Source organism: Brassica oleracea, chromosome C3 (assembly GCF_000695525.1).
Source record: "Brassica oleracea var. oleracea cultivar TO1000 chromosome C3, BOL, whole genome shotgun sequence".
NCBI lineage: Eukaryota > Viridiplantae > Streptophyta > Magnoliopsida > Brassicales > Brassicaceae > Brassica > Brassica oleracea.
Genome location: NC_027750.1, coordinates 47346659 through 47361384, shown reverse-complemented (window position 1 = coordinate 47361384; position 14726 = coordinate 47346659). Strand labels below are relative to the sequence as shown.

At 40.5% G+C, this 14726-nt stretch overlaps 4 protein-coding genes across 5 annotated transcripts; 3 read left to right on the top strand and 1 right to left on the bottom strand.

Annotated features, from left to right (window-relative positions):
- The first annotated feature begins 1592 nt into the window (after nucleotides 1-1592).
- On the top strand, nucleotides 1593-5449 carry LOC106329558 (probable L-type lectin-domain containing receptor kinase I.6). Its single transcript, XM_013768244.1, is given in 4 exon segments — nucleotides 1593-1858; nucleotides 2797-2872; nucleotides 3247-3993; nucleotides 3996-5449. Coding segments are annotated over 2 exon segments (1971 nt in total). The 5' UTR covers nucleotides 1593-1858; nucleotides 2797-2872; nucleotides 3247-3263; the 3' UTR covers nucleotides 5237-5449.
- A 1648-nt stretch (nucleotides 5450-7097) lies between these two features.
- LOC106330758 (N-alpha-acetyltransferase daf-31-like) lies at nucleotides 7098-7757 on the bottom strand. The gene has a single exon (XM_013769179.1). The coding sequence runs from the start codon at nucleotides 7755-7757 to the stop codon at nucleotides 7098-7100; it is 660 nt and encodes a 219-aa protein (XP_013624633.1).
- A 1063-nt stretch (nucleotides 7758-8820) lies between these two features.
- LOC106335393 (probable L-type lectin-domain containing receptor kinase I.5) lies at nucleotides 8821-11749 on the top strand. 2 transcript variants are annotated; one of them, XM_013773909.1, is made up of 2 exons: nucleotides 8821-9012; nucleotides 9360-11749. In XM_013773909.1, the coding sequence occupies exon 2, from the start codon at nucleotides 9408-9410 to the stop codon at nucleotides 11496-11498; it is 2091 nt and encodes a 696-aa protein (XP_013629363.1). In that variant the 5' UTR covers nucleotides 8821-9012; nucleotides 9360-9407; the 3' UTR covers nucleotides 11499-11749. The 2 variants fall into 2 exon arrangements, with proteins under 2 accessions (XP_013629363.1, XP_013629362.1); XM_013773908.1 differs by having other exon boundaries at nucleotides 8827-9024.
- Nucleotides 11750-11862: 113 nt separating this feature from the next.
- On the top strand, nucleotides 11863-14726 carry LOC106335394 (L-type lectin-domain containing receptor kinase I.3-like). The gene is made up of 2 exons (XM_013773910.1): nucleotides 11863-12115; nucleotides 12333-14726. The coding sequence occupies exon 2, from the start codon at nucleotides 12342-12344 to the stop codon at nucleotides 14409-14411; it is 2070 nt and encodes a 689-aa protein (XP_013629364.1). The 5' UTR covers nucleotides 11863-12115; nucleotides 12333-12341; the 3' UTR covers nucleotides 14412-14726.

Genomic DNA, 14726 nt, shown 5'->3' with positions numbered 1-14726 from the left:
TAATTTATTTGTCTTTATTTTTAAACTTTGTGGTAAATAAAGTTTGAATAAAATAAGGAAAAAATATATTTGCTAATTAAATTGGTCAACTTGAACTAGTGGAGGTATGAATGCAAAATTGATTCTGATGTGAGCGGCACAATCTTGTCTTCCGTGTGAAGAAACTTCTGCGTATCTGATGCTAAGGTGCCCACGATGCGTCTCTTCTGATCCAATATGTTTTTCAGGCATATGTTTACATGATTTGGAAAGAAAAAAATGCGTGCAAGTACTGGGAAAGACCACGTTCTCCTATGAATTTACCAGAGTATTGACACACTTGTTCGCAATCGGCTCCTGTCAATCTATCACCAGAGGGGATCAAATATTTCATATTGCCTCCAGGAGTGGCTGGGAGCAATATAACTTTTTCCTCTTGTTGGAACTCGTTTTTTTGATGAAATGGTTATAAACCATTTTTTGGTAAGTTTTCGGACGAAGACGTTCATCGGAATAACTGAATGTTTGACACTATGAAGTAGTGTATTCGTATGTCAAAATCGAAGTTGGTTTTGAATGAGAAATGAAAGTCTACTGTGGAAGTATTTGTAAAATATCCATATTAAAAATATGAGGTGAGAGTCCTCTTGTGTGTAAAATGAAGAAAATAAAGCAAAGCTTAAAATTTTGTTTATACTTTATACGGAGAAAGAAAGATATTTGGACCGAACCTAAATTATAGATTTTGAAATTTGGTAAATGGGTCAAGAAATTAATAAAGAAATTATACTTGTTAGTCTAGTCTTTACTTAATTATTTGTCTTTATTTTTAAACTTTGTGGTAAATAAAGTTTGAATAATTTATTTGTCTTTATTTTTAAACTTTGTGGTAAATAAAGTTTGAATAATTTATTTGTCTTTATTTTTAAACTTTGTGGTAAATAAAGTTTGAATAATTTATTTGTCTTTATTTTTAAACTTTGTGGTAAATAAAGTTTGAATAATTTATTTGTCTTTATTTTTAAACTTTGTGGTAAATAAAGTTTGAATAATTTATTTGTCTTTATTTTTAAACTTTGTGGTAAATAAAGTTTGAATAATTTATTTGTCTTTATTTTTAAACTTTGTGGTAAATAAAGTTTGAATAATTTATTTGTCTTTATTTTTAAACTTTGTGGTAAATAAAGTTTGAATAATTTATTTGTCTTTATTTTTAAACTTTGTGGTAAATAAAGTTTGAATAATTTATTTGTCTTTATTTTTAAACTTTGTGGTAAATAAAGTTTGAATAAAATAAGGAAAAAAATATATTTGCTAATTAAATTGGTCAACTTAAACTAGTGGAGGTATGAATGCAAAATTGATTCTGATTTTGTAACCTACGTCTAAATGCACATCCATATAATTATTATGAGAATCTCCATTTTATTGTCAATGTTTACGGTTTGGTTTATGACAAACGTGAGGTTTGGTTAGTGGAATATATAATAGTCATTGCTCTTCTCATTTCTCATACAGAAAAATATATTCATACGAAACACACAAAAATAACAATTAGTAAAATTTATATAAAAACTAAATCTGTGAAATTAAAAGTACCCAGAGCCACACTACAACGTCATTTACTCCTGAGAGCGAGATTCTTGGGAGAGTGGAGACAAATCGCCACTCGAATCCCGGGAGATGAAGTCGCATTGTTGTTTCTCAGGGACGGCGCATGGCGTATGCGATTGTTACCACGCGGCGAAGGAAGCTTCGCTTAGGTCTTCTCCGTGATCTTAAACGCTTTCCACATAACTGATGTTTTCCAAAAATGCAGCCACCAGTCCTTTTGGTCAAATCCTGCTCGCTTCGGATTGCTACCACATGATCTTCAGAGGTACATTTTCATTCACTTGATGTTTAATTTATTATAATTGTTTGCTTTGATGAACACTAGGGCTTTATAGTGTGTAGTCTTTAAATAACTTTCACTATAGTATACATCTAATCAAGGGTGTTTGTTGGCGTTAAATGATAAGAACTTGCCTTTTTAGTAGACCTGGGCTTTTAACTTGGACCCGAAGACCCGAACCGAACCGGAACCGACCCAAAAATATCCGACCCGGAACCGGACCGAAAATTTACAAGTACCTTTTGGGTCTAAATTCTTTTTACCCGAAAGAACCGGAACCGAAAAGGAACCGATCCGAATAGACCCGACCCGATAAGAACTGATTTGTACCCGACTTAAAAACATGTATATCTAAAACTATAATGTTTTTGTGTTCTATTTTATATATATTATTTTATGATTTAGTTGAAATATCTTTTGTTAACAACATTTATTATTATTTTTTAACATTTTTAAAGTAATATAAAGCTTTAAAATGTAAAATTTAGAGTTTTAAAATGTTTTATTTTAATTCTTAATAGTTTCATTTAAGTTGTTTTGTAAAATTTTAGATATATATGACAAATATTCAACTAAAGTTGATGGAATTGGGTATATCATGTCCTTTTCAGATCCTAAATACCTGAACCCGACCGGACCCGATATGGACCCGAAAAATTACGGGTATTTTATGGGTACTATAATTATAGATCCGAACCGACCCGGACCCGAGAAGAACCGACCCGAACCCGAACCGAAAATTTCTAAGTACCTATTGGGTCTAAATATTTAGGACCCGAAAAGATCTGGACCCGAAAAGAACTGGCCCGAACCCGATCCGAAGACCCGAACGCCCAGGCCTACATTTTAGATACAGCTTGGTATGATTGACTGTTACATAAGTTTTGATTCATGGACTTTTGGAATGCTTCTCTGTTGGGAAGTATTTATTTAGATCTGCACGATAGTGGGGCTTCCTCTTGATGATTGGAGAGTAATGGAGAATATTCTTAAAACCAGGTAATGATAGACAAGTCTCATTTTACAGTATTTATTAGAGCTACCTTTTACTTTAATTATATTACGTGTCATGGCTTTGAATATGCTAATGCTGGATGCCATTGTTGTCTGGCTAATAATCTATCATTACATTTTCTAAGTCAACTCTGAAAAAATGCTATCAGACATGAAGATGTTTGCTTTCTTCTCAATAAATATAATGGCTACTAATGTTAAAGAAATTAAGGTGGAGTTGGACATCATATTATATACAGGGAATTTCTGTCTTAGAACGTGCTGGAGAAATTATCATCCACCATTTTTGCAGAATTCAAGATTCGTTCAGGATAGTCTGATTCTCTTTTTTTTTTTTCTTTTGTCACAAATGGCCCCAGGATCACATCTCATTCTGATGATCTTCTTTGTTCATCTGATCTGCATCTCGAGTCAGAAGGAGACAGGGTTTATCTATAATGGCTTTGGTGGCCAAGCAAACCTTTCTACTGACGGCGTTGCCAAGATTCTTCCGGGAGGACAGTTGCAGTTGACCGATGGATCCGGGCAGGAAATGGGACATGCTTTCTTGAAGAAGCCTTTTGAGTTCACTTCACCTGAATCACTCTCTTTCTCAACACAATTTGTGTGTGCTCTGGTGCCTAAGCCAGGATTTATCGGTGGTCATGGTATCGCCTTTGTTCTGTCTGCTTCCATGGATCTCACACATGCAGATGCGACGCAGTTCTTGGGACTTTTTAACATCTCCACTCAAGGATCCTCCTCTTCTCATCTAGTCGCTGTTGAGCTTGATACTGCCCTCAGCGCTGAGTTTGATGACATCAATGCCAATCATGTCGGTATCGATGTCAACGGCCTTATCTCTATCGCATCGACCCCTGCTTCTTACTTTTCCGAGATAAAAGGTAAGAACGAAAGCATATCGCTTCTGAGTGGAGCTCCTATTCAAGTCTGGGTGGACTACGGAGGAAACGTGCTTAATGTTTCGCTGGCCCCTCACAAAATTCAAAAGCCAAGTCAGCCTCTTTTGTCAACATCTCTTAACCTTTCAGAATCTTTCCCAGATAGAAAGATTTATCTTGGGTTCTCTGGAGCGACAGGGACACTGATCAGTTACCAATACATACTTCACTGCAGACCCTGGATGTCACTAAGCTTCCTCGAGTCCCTCCTCATAAAGCTAAAAACGAGAGACCATCAACGCTGCTTATTGTTCTGCTAATATTACTGGCAGTCATATTGTTTTTGGTTCTTGGAGCAGCTTTCGCCTACAGGAGAAGGAAATCTGCAGAAGTAAGAGAAGAATGGGAAGGAGAATATGGTCCACACCGCCTTTCCTATAAAACTCTGTACAAAGCGACCAAAGGGTTCCACAAGGATGGACTTCTCGGGAAAGGAGGCTTTGGAGAAGTGTACAAAGGAACTCTGCCTTCCCATGGAGAAATAGCAGTGAAAAGAGTGTCGCACGAGGCAGAGGAAGGGATGAAGCAGTTTGTGGCTGAAATCGTGAGCATGGGTACTCTGAAGCACAAGAATATGGTTCCACTTCTTGGGTACTGTAGAAGAAAAGGTGAGTTACTTCTGGTATCTGAATACATGCCCAATGGTAGTCTTGACCAATACTTGTTCTACGACGATAAACCTCCCTTTTCATGGCGTCGGAGACTTATAATCATCAAGGATATAGCTTCAGCTTTAAATTACATGCATACAGGAGCTCCTCAAGTTGTTCTCCACCGGGATATCAAGGCTTCTAATGTTATGTTAGACGCTGAATATAACGGAAGGTTAGGGGACTTTGGTATGGCGAGGTTTCATGATCATGGAGCAGACCCTGCTACAACTGCCGCTGTGGGAACCATTGGCTACATGGCACCGGAGCTTGTTACCATGGGAGCTTCCACTGCAACCGACGTTTATGGCTTTGGTGCCTTCCTACTTGAAGTTACATGTGGGAGGAGACCCGTTGAGCCTGCGTTGCCAGAGGAAAGAAGGTCTTTGGTTAAGTGGGTCTGCCAATGCTGGGAGATGGCTTCTTTGCTCGGAGCTAAAGATCCGAGAATGAGAGGTGAAATCTCAGCTGAGGAAGTGGAAATGGTATTGAAAATTGGATTGATTTGCATGAATGCTGTGGCGGAACTGAGACCTTCGATGGAAGAAGTGATGCAATACTTAAATGGAAGCCTAAAGCTGCCTGATATCACCCCACATTCTCCTGGAATAGGGTCCTTTGTACCACTGATTATGGGATCATACCCGCTCCCTGCCTCCCCTACTACGGAGACCTTGTCAGCATCCCTTTACTCTTCTTCCTCAGCCAACGACTCTACATTTGTCACTCACTCCATTGTCTATGGGCACGGACGGTAGAAAACATGGGAAACTTTCTCCTCTATTTTATTAAGTTTACTTGGAATGAGAAAAGCCATGTTAGGGTTGTGTGAAGTAACTCTAGTTGGCGGGAGTACCATTGTGCTCCACTTGTGAAATTTATTCTAATACGACACAAAGACATCCCAGCATTGAAAAGTAATGCTTGGAGTCTTTTGTAGAAATGTTTTTCTTAGGATTTGTAAATTTTGATGTGTGTTTGCAACTGAAGTTTTGTATCTTCTTATCTGCATTCCTGTTTCTACATTAGTTTACTGCATTTTCCTGTAACTAAGTTGTTTATACAGATGTTTGCAAGTTTTTCTTCACTTCACTCTGTCTATTAATTTGATCTCATTCTGTTAAATCTGGATTAAAAATAAACTTTGGAACGACAAGCCCCAGATTCACAGAAACCAATGTTCTGGTTCTTGACTTGGATGACACAATGACTTTCCATCTGGGGAAGGTTGTTTTAGTGTGGTGGTTTCATGTAGTTGTTACGAATTTCTTGGCTGTTTCACTTACGTGCTCTTTTTTTTATGGATTTTCTAACCAATCACATTATATCAATACTGTTCGCGGACCCCACTAACACGTGGCGATCCTCGATTGGTTGGTTTATTAATTTTTTTTTTGAAAAAAATTAAACAAAAAAAAAATTATAATAATCAAAAATAGATTTTGGGAATCGAGATTCGGGGAGTTCACCAGGAGTGCTCTGATAAGCTTCACAAGGTACCTTTTCAAGATGATTAATCTAATGAATTTTTTTCTTTTGGTGGCTACCGCGTGTAGCAGTTGTCTTTTTTTTTTTTTTCTTTTCTCACTGATGCTGTGATATAATTTATGCTAAAGTAATGTCTAGATTGAATATTTAACGACGTGAACGGTTTGTAATATACATATATAATATTAAATGGCTTCGCTGTACTTTCGAAAGCCGATAAAAAGTAAATGCATATGATGCAGAGTGTTTGATCCAAAAATGGCGTTTGTGCTGGTGATGTTTGTTGAATCAATACAATAAAAGAATCTAAGAATAAGAATTAGATTTTTGAGGCTTAGGAGAAATCTTTAGATGAAATCAAATAGGAAAAAAAATATAAAAGAGATTTCATTGATTGAAGGTTCATCACCAAGATGATTATAAAGGTAAAGTGAACCTTATAATACAAAATCTCTATGAAAATATCTTCTTAAAGTCTAAGAAGAAGAAAAGCTCCTTTGCTAAAGAGATGTGTCTCTTTATTTATACAAGGAAGAAGCTAGAGCTTCATAGTAAAATGGGTCTAGCTCATTGTCTAATGGGCCTTGAGGGAGGATGTAAATCCACCCCCAACAGTAAGTCCCTCCCAAGTTCGTTGAGAGAGATAGAATCGATCTCTGTGAAGTTTACGAATAGGGTTTATTAGACAATGAACTAGACACATTCATGCCTATGACGGTTTAGGCGAGTTTATTTCGAACTTGTGCCTAGTAAGAAGCGAGTTTGCTTTAAACTTGTGCTTAGCGAAAGACGAGTTTACTTGACTCATGCTAAGGCAGAGGCGAGTTTACTGAGAGCTCGTGCCTAGTGGAAGGAGAGCTTCTGTAAACTCATGCCTAGCCAAAGACGAGTTTTTGTAAACTCGTGTCTAACAATAAGCGAGTCGACCGCAAACTCGTGCCTAATAAAAAGCAAGTGCAATTTAAACTTGTGCCTAAAATGCATGTTTACCAAACTATTGCCGACCCGAAGTGTCGTGTTGAGATCGTGTGTGTCGAGCAAGTTGTTGGCGTGTATGCTCGTCAGGCTATGATAACGTTGATGAATGCAGTGTTTGCTGTCAAGAGAAACATGGCATGTCTGAGATCAGAGTCACCGGCAAGGGCAGCGTCTCGTAGAGCACCGTCTCCGGCAAGAGTGGCTGTTAACACGAGCAGCAACGCTCTGTTTGGAACTTGTTGCTTTAGCATCTTCAGCTTGAGTTGTTTCAACAACTTTAGCATCACCTGAACAACACCCACCTCCATGGTGGTGATGATGATGGCCGTGGCTTGCGTGGTGATGAATCTGCTTACCCTTGAGATTCTTTCGCATGTCATAGGCATCCTCTCCATCAGCGTAATACTTAGCTTCCACATCGTTAATCTGGTAGCCTAATGTCTCCGTGTACAGATTGAACGCTGCTCTGTTACTTCTCCTCACATGCAATGAAACATACTCTGCCCCGTAAACCTGTTCCATGGCGGCTTGAGCGGCGGTCATGAACTTAGTGGCGAGGCCGAGCTTGCGATGGGTGCGGAGAAGGGCGAGGGAAGTGATGTGGCCGTGGCACTCGTTGCTCTCCTCTTCCATCTTGGCGAGGACGTACCCAACGATGCGACCGTTGTAGTCCTCGGCGACGTAGAGAAGCTGAGGCCAAGAGAGGATGTGGTAGAGGTAGTACTTCATCTGGTAGTTCTCGGGATGGCACATTAGGTTGCAAGCTTGCATCGCGAGAAGATCGTCCACCGTTGCTCGCCTGATACAAACCATGGCTGCTGCTGCGGATTGCGATTCTCTAGAGGGGGCTTAGGGTTTTGGTCTAGTGGTTTCGGGATTAAACACATGCTGAGTCCGGCACGTGATTAAACTCGAGACGTGGCGGTCGAGAAGCGCACTCTTTGACGAGCTGGCAGAGTATAGGGAGGCGTTCTCACCAACCACGAGCATGGAACTGAGAGGAATCTCTGAAACCACGAGATGGAGGCGTAGAGAGAGGGACAGTGACAGAGCTTGAGGTGATACATGCTCATATGTTAACAACAAAGAACGAGACTCGAGCATCGCCGAGATCGCCATTGCCGCTCCGATCAAGTCCTCCGCTCTTCCCCGATCTTCCTGAACCCAAAGACCAGAAGTGGGCGAGATACCGTTAACTTCGCCGGCGGATCGAGACGTCGTCTTCACCAGCGGATCGAGACGGAGCTTCACCGGCTGATCGAGATGGAGCTTCACCGGCTGATCGAGACGGAGCTTCATCGGCGTGTCTACGAGGATCTTTGGTTCTTTGGTGGGTATGTCCAAAGCAAAGCTTTCATCTTGGTTGAAGAAAGCTTCGAGCTTTGACCTGTTATCGTCGATCTCTCTTGCTCAAAACCGTCTCCCCTCGTGAAGAAACAAACGACATTGATACTTCATTCATTTTTTTTTTTTTTTTTCCATGCTTCGAAGATTGTTCTCCTTGGTCCCTCCTTCTAGCGCCAACTGTTTGATCCAAAAATGGTGTTTATGCTGGTGATGTTTGTTGAATCAATACAATAAAAGAATCTAAGAATAAGAATTAGATTCTTGAGGCGTAGGAGAAATCTTTAGATGAAATCAAATGGGAAAAGAAATATAAAAGAGATTTCATTGATTGAAGGTTCATCACCAAGATGATTATAAAGGTAAAATGAACCTTAGAATACAAAATCTCTATGAAAATATCTTCTTAAAGTCTAAGAAGAGGAGAAGCTCCTTTGCTAAAGAGATGTGTCTCTTTATTTATATAAGGAAGAAGCTAGAGCTTCATAGTAAAATGAACGTAGTTCATTGTCTAATAGGCCTTGAGGGAGGATGTAAATCCACCCCCAACACAGAGTTCATATCCATTAAGAAACAAATTACCACTAAATAAGTTCATTTTTTTTTTCACATCTTGTTTTCTGCAGCCAGCAAAGTTTTGATCAGAGAGAGAGAGATCTGCTCAGAGAAGAAGAGAACTCTCGAATTCATTAGCACCAATGGCTCGTGGATCGTTTATGATCTGGTATTACTTTTAGTAAGTACTTATTTTTTTTCTTACCCAGCTTCATAAATAATACAAGTAGCTGTCGTCTGAGAAAAATCCGGTGAAAGATTGTGGGTATTGATTCCGAGGCACATGTAATGATTAATTTTAATAGTTTTCTTACTGTTTGTTAGCACTTTCCTTTGTTTCTTTGGATTCAAATTAGGATTACTTCTCTTAAACTAACATCTGAATTTGAACATTTGAAAACCATGTGAAGTTATGTTGATGTTTTAAAATGTTATCAAGCTGTTACAGTACAGTTGTTTATACCAATAAAGAAATGGATGCTAGTAGTTCTTATAATCACATTTTCTTTTAAACAGAGAGGAAAGAGATCTACACAAAGCAGTTTTCGCTTCATCGGCAGAGCAATGTCTAGTGGATTGCATCTGTTATTGTTGATCTCCTCTTTTCATCTCATGGCTTTGTCAACTTCAACAAAGGATAGCAGTTTTGTCTTCAACGGCTTTGGAAAAGCGGATCTTTCTGTAGATGGGTCAGCCACGGTGCTTCGCAGTGGATTATTGCAGCTTGCTAAAGACACGGAGCATCAAATGGGCCACGCGTTCACCAAGAACCCAGTCGAGTTCAGCTCCTCTAAGCCACTGTCATTCTCAACACACTTCGTCTGTGCTCTGGTGCCTAAGCCAGGAGTCGAAAGCGGGCACGGCATCACCTTTGTCATATCCCCTTCGGTGGATTTCACTCGGGCGCAGCCAAATCGGTACTTTGGGATTTTCAACGCCTCAACGGGTGGATCTAACTCCTCCCGCCTCTTTGCTGTTGAGCTCGACACTATTAAAAACGGAGAGTTCGAGGAGACGAACCATAACCATGTTGGGATTGATGAGAACGATCCCATTTCAGTGGAATCAGCACCGGCTTCTTACTTCTCCGAGACAGAACAGAGGAATGTGAGTCTTAACCTCTCTAGTGGAGACACGATACAGGTTTGGGTTGATTACGAACGCACTGTACTCAATGTCTCCGTGGCTCCTCTTAATGTTGTCAAGAAGCCAAGTCAGCCTCTTTTGTCACGAGCCATGAACCTCTCAGATTTGTTTCAAAGCACAAGATTGTTCGTTGGTTTCTCTGCTGCAACGGGGTCAGCAATCAGCTACCACTATCTTCTTGGGTGGAGTTTCAGCACAAGCAGGGAACTACTGCAGCCACTTGACATCTCAAAGCTTCCTCGAGTTCCTCGGCATAGAGTTAAGCATAAGAAACCATATGCTCTCATCGTCGGTCTGCCCGCTGCACTTGCTATCATCGTAATTTCACTTCTTGCAGGAGTTTATTACCACAGGAAGAAAAAGTATGCGGAAGTGAGCGAGCCTTGGGAGAAGGAATACGGTACACACCGCTTCTCATACAAATCTTTATACATAGCAACTAAAGGGTTCCACAGGGATGGGTTTCTAGGAAGAGGTGGGTTTGGAGTAGTGTACAGAGGAGATCTCCCTGAGAGCAAACCTATAGCTGTGAAGAGAGTTTCTCATAACGGTGAGGAAGGGATGAAGCAGTTTGTGGCTGAAGTCGTGAGCATGCGAAGCCTGAAGCACAGGAACCTCGTTCCGCTTCTTGGGTATTGCAGGAGAAAAGGAGAGCTTTTGCTCGTTTCCGAGTTCATGCCCAACGGGAGTCTTGACCAGCACTTGTTTGATGACCAAAGTCTTGTTCTTTCTTGGTCACAAAGACTTGTGATTCTCAAAGGTATTGCCTCTGCGCTCTTTTATCTCCACACGGGAGCTGAACAAGTTGTGCTGCATCGAGACATCAAAGCTTCCAATGTTATGTTAGACGCTGAGCTGAACGGCAGGTTAGGAGATTTTGGTATGGCTAGGTTTCATGACCATGGAGGCAACGCAGCCACGACAGCAGCTGTAGGTACTGTAGGGTACATGGCTCCTGAGCTAATAACAATGGGAGCTTCCACTGTAACCGATGTTTATGCATTTGGTGTTTTTATGCTTGAAGTAGCGTGTGGAAGGAAACCTGTGGAGCCTGGGATGGAAGCTGAGAAACGGTTTCTCATCAAATGGGTTTGTGAATGCTGGAAGAAAGATTGTTTGCTTGATGCCAGAGATCCCAGATTTGGAGGAGGATTCGTACCCGAGGAGGTCGAGTTGGTTATGAAAATCGGGTTGCTGTGTACAAACATCGTGCCCGAATCAAGACCGACAATGGAACAAGTGGTTCTTTACTTAAACGATAACCTACCATTGCCGGATTTCTCGCCATATACGCTTGGGATCGGCTCATTTACTCCAGTAGTGGTGGATGCAGCCTCTCTTACGGGCACATACACTTCAAGGAACTGGTCTGCTCCTTGGGCATCTTCTTCATCAGCCAACAACTCAGAGGAGCATGAACAACCATTGGAATCTAAGAAATCTCTAAACGTAGTTGTAGAATCAGAAGACATTGAGGCTCGCCTCTCCAAGCCAACCAGTGGCTGCTGATACAGTTTATGAGTATCCATTGGATGTTAATCTGAACACATAGGTGCTGCTTATTGGTGAATGATCTCATTGGGAGTTCATTCGCTTAGGATACTCATGTATAACTTGTGAATGTTTCAATTTCAGGTCTTCTTCATTGTATTTCAGCATATGTTTTTTTTTTTAAAACTTTCTAGTGATCTGGTGACTATTGTTTTTTTTCCACTCAATGTACATTCTTTCTTTTTTTGAGGATTAACTGAACACCACCACTTGTAAGTTGTAACCAACCGACAAAAAGATGTTCATTGGATGATGAATTAAGGAATAGTCTTAGATATGGACTGCTCTGTGCCATGTGAAGACTAGTCCCGTTTGAGTCACAGATTGTGACTCTGCATGCTGTGAGACTTGGTCAGCTTCTATCTTCTTTGCGTTTGATTTACTTGGAAAAGTAACATAAACTTAGATGTATCTTATCCAAAGTTTGTGGAGGAAGAAAAGTTGGTTTATTGTCTCTCTTGAGATGCTAAAGGGAAGACTGCCCAAGTTATTTGCTGAATTACCAGAGATATTAGTTAAGAGTAGAGGTTGATAACTAGCTCTACTCCCAAGGCATTTTCAGATTTCTGCTAGAGGTAAGTACTTCTTGTACTTGTCATGCTTTTGTTTCTTTTGTATATATTTTTTTTTATAAATTCTCTTTTGTATATTGGGAATATATATATATATATATATATATATATATATATATATATGCGTTGGCTGGCTACAGTTGCTTAGGAGAAATTGTACAAGACATTGAATGTTTAAAATTGAGCTCCTGAATTTATGAGCATTTTTTTTTTTTGGCAGCTTTGGAGGATGGTTCTTACAGAAGAGAAAAGATATGAACCATTAAATTCAGACACTCTTTCAATAGTAATGGCTTGCAGCAGGCTTCATCTAGTTTTGATCATGTTCTCCTGCCTTCATCTGGTTTCCCTGTCAGGTCAACAAGAAACCGGGTTTGTTTACAATGGCTTCCATCAAGCAGATCTCCATATTGATGGAATCGCTAGAGTCCTTCCTGATGGGATTTTGCAGTTGACAAATGATTCACAGTTTCAAATGGGTCATGCTTTCTTCAAGCTGCCTTTTGATTTTGATCCATCTGATACCATCTCCTTCTATACACATTTTGTGTGTGCCTTGGTGCCTCTTCAGCTGGGAACTAGTGGCGGACATGGGATGGCTTTTGTTGTATCTCCTTCCATGGATCTCTCTCACGCACTCCAAGCTCAGTACTTGGGCGTCTTCAGCAACCCCACAAATGGAACTTCCCCTTCCCCTTCCCCTTCTCAGCTGATAGCTATTGAGCTTGATACCATTGAGTCATTAGGAATTGATGTGGTGGAAAAGCCTCATGTTGGGATTGATTTGAACAGCCCAACATCTATTGAATCCACTCTCCCGTCTTACTTTTCCTACGCCTTAGGGAAGAATGTAAGCATAAATCTCCTGAGTGGTCTGCCTATCCAGGTTTGGGTGGATTACGATGGAACTTCCCTTAATGTTACTCTGGCCCCTATAGATATACAGAAACCAGATCAGCCTCTTATGTCAAGGCCCATCAATCTTTCAGAAAATTTTCAAGATAAAATGTTTGTTGGGTTCTCTGCAGCAACAGGTCAATTGACCAGTAACCAATATATACTTGGGTGGAGTTTCAGTAGAAAACTATTACAGAACCTGGACCTCTCTAAGCTCCCTCAGGCTCCTCTTCCTAGAGAAAAACAGCCTCCTCTTCTGTCACCACCTCTTATCGGTTTGGTCATCTTATCGGTGATCCTAGTGCTGCTGGTTCTCGGAGCGGTTTATTGGTACAGGAGAAACAAGTACGCGGAAGTGAGAGAATCGTGGGAAAAGGAATACGGTCCACATAGATTCTCCTACAAGTCTCTCTACAAAGCAACAAATGGGTTTGGAAAAGATTGTTGTGTTGGGAAAGGTGGGTTTGGAGATGTGTACAAAGGAACTCTGCCCCTAAGTAGGCATATAGCTGTGAAAAGACTTTCACACAATGCAGAGCAAGGAATGAAACAGTTTGTGGCTGAAGTTGTGACTATGGGAAGTCTACAGCACCGGAACTTGGTTCCTCTTCTCGGGTACTGCAGGAGGAAAGGCGAGTTGCTTTTGGTCTCTGAGTACATGCCCAACGGTAGTCTTGATAAGTACTTGTTTCATGACCAAAACCCATCTCCTTCATGGTTGCAAAGGATTTCTATTCTTAAGGACATCGCCTCGGCTCTAAATTACCTTCATACAGGAGCCACGCAAGCTGTTTTGCACCGGGATATTAAATCTTCTAACGTTATGTTAGATTCTGATTTCAATGGAAGATTAGGAGATTTTGGTATGGCTAGGTTTCATGACCCAAGAGCCAACTTATCTGCAACAGCCGCTGTGGGAACCATAGGTTACATGGCACCTGAGCTAATCACAATGGGAACTTCTACCCAAACTGATGTTTATGCCTTTGGTGCTTTCCTTCTTGAAGTAACTTGTGGAAGGCGGCCTGTGGAACCGGAGCTGCCACTGGGAAAGCAATACTTGGTCAAATGGGTCTGTGTATGCTGGAAACAGGCTTCTTTACTTGACACCATAGATCCAAGATTGGGAGGAGAATCTTTATTCAAGGAAGTTGAGATGGTTCTGAAACTTGGATTGCTCTGCACAAATGCGATACCAGAAGCAAGGCCTACCATGGGACAAGTGGTGCAGTACCTAAACCTGGACCTACCCTTGCCAGATTTCTCGCTGAATAGTCCAGGTATTGGAGCGTTTATGCCAGTGTCAATGGAAGCATCATCTACCATTAGTGCCTCCAATTCAAGGAGCACATCAATACCTATGTTTGTTACTCATACAATCCTGAAAGGGAGTGGTAGATGAGATATATATTTATGAAACTGTGTATGCTCTGCATCTAATGTCTTGAGCTACTTAAAATGTTTTTACCCAAGAAATAATGGTGTTGGTGGTTATAATTGTATCTGTTATCTTGTGTGCATAGTTTTTTTCAAGTGAGAAAGTGGCCAAAAGAGTTTATAAGATCATATGATATTGGTTAACTTATTTATGGTATCATGATCATCAGTTGACATGAATGTATTAGATAGTTAACGCTTTTTTTCTTGTGAGGCTTGAACAAGTCTCTGTTCGTAGTATTTGTTGACGTGAAACAATGTGTTTATTTGAATTCGTTTG

Coding starts and splice junctions, on each gene's coding strand:
- LOC106335394 (XM_013773910.1), top strand. CDS start 12,342: ATGGTTCTTACAGAAGAGAAAAGATATGAACCATTAAATTCAGACACT.
- LOC106330758 (XM_013769179.1), bottom strand. CDS start 7,757: ATGGTTTGTATCAGGCGAGCAACGGTGGACGATCTTCTCGCGATGCAA.
- LOC106335393 (XM_013773909.1), top strand. CDS start 9,408: ATGTCTAGTGGATTGCATCTGTTATTGTTGATCTCCTCTTTTCATCTC.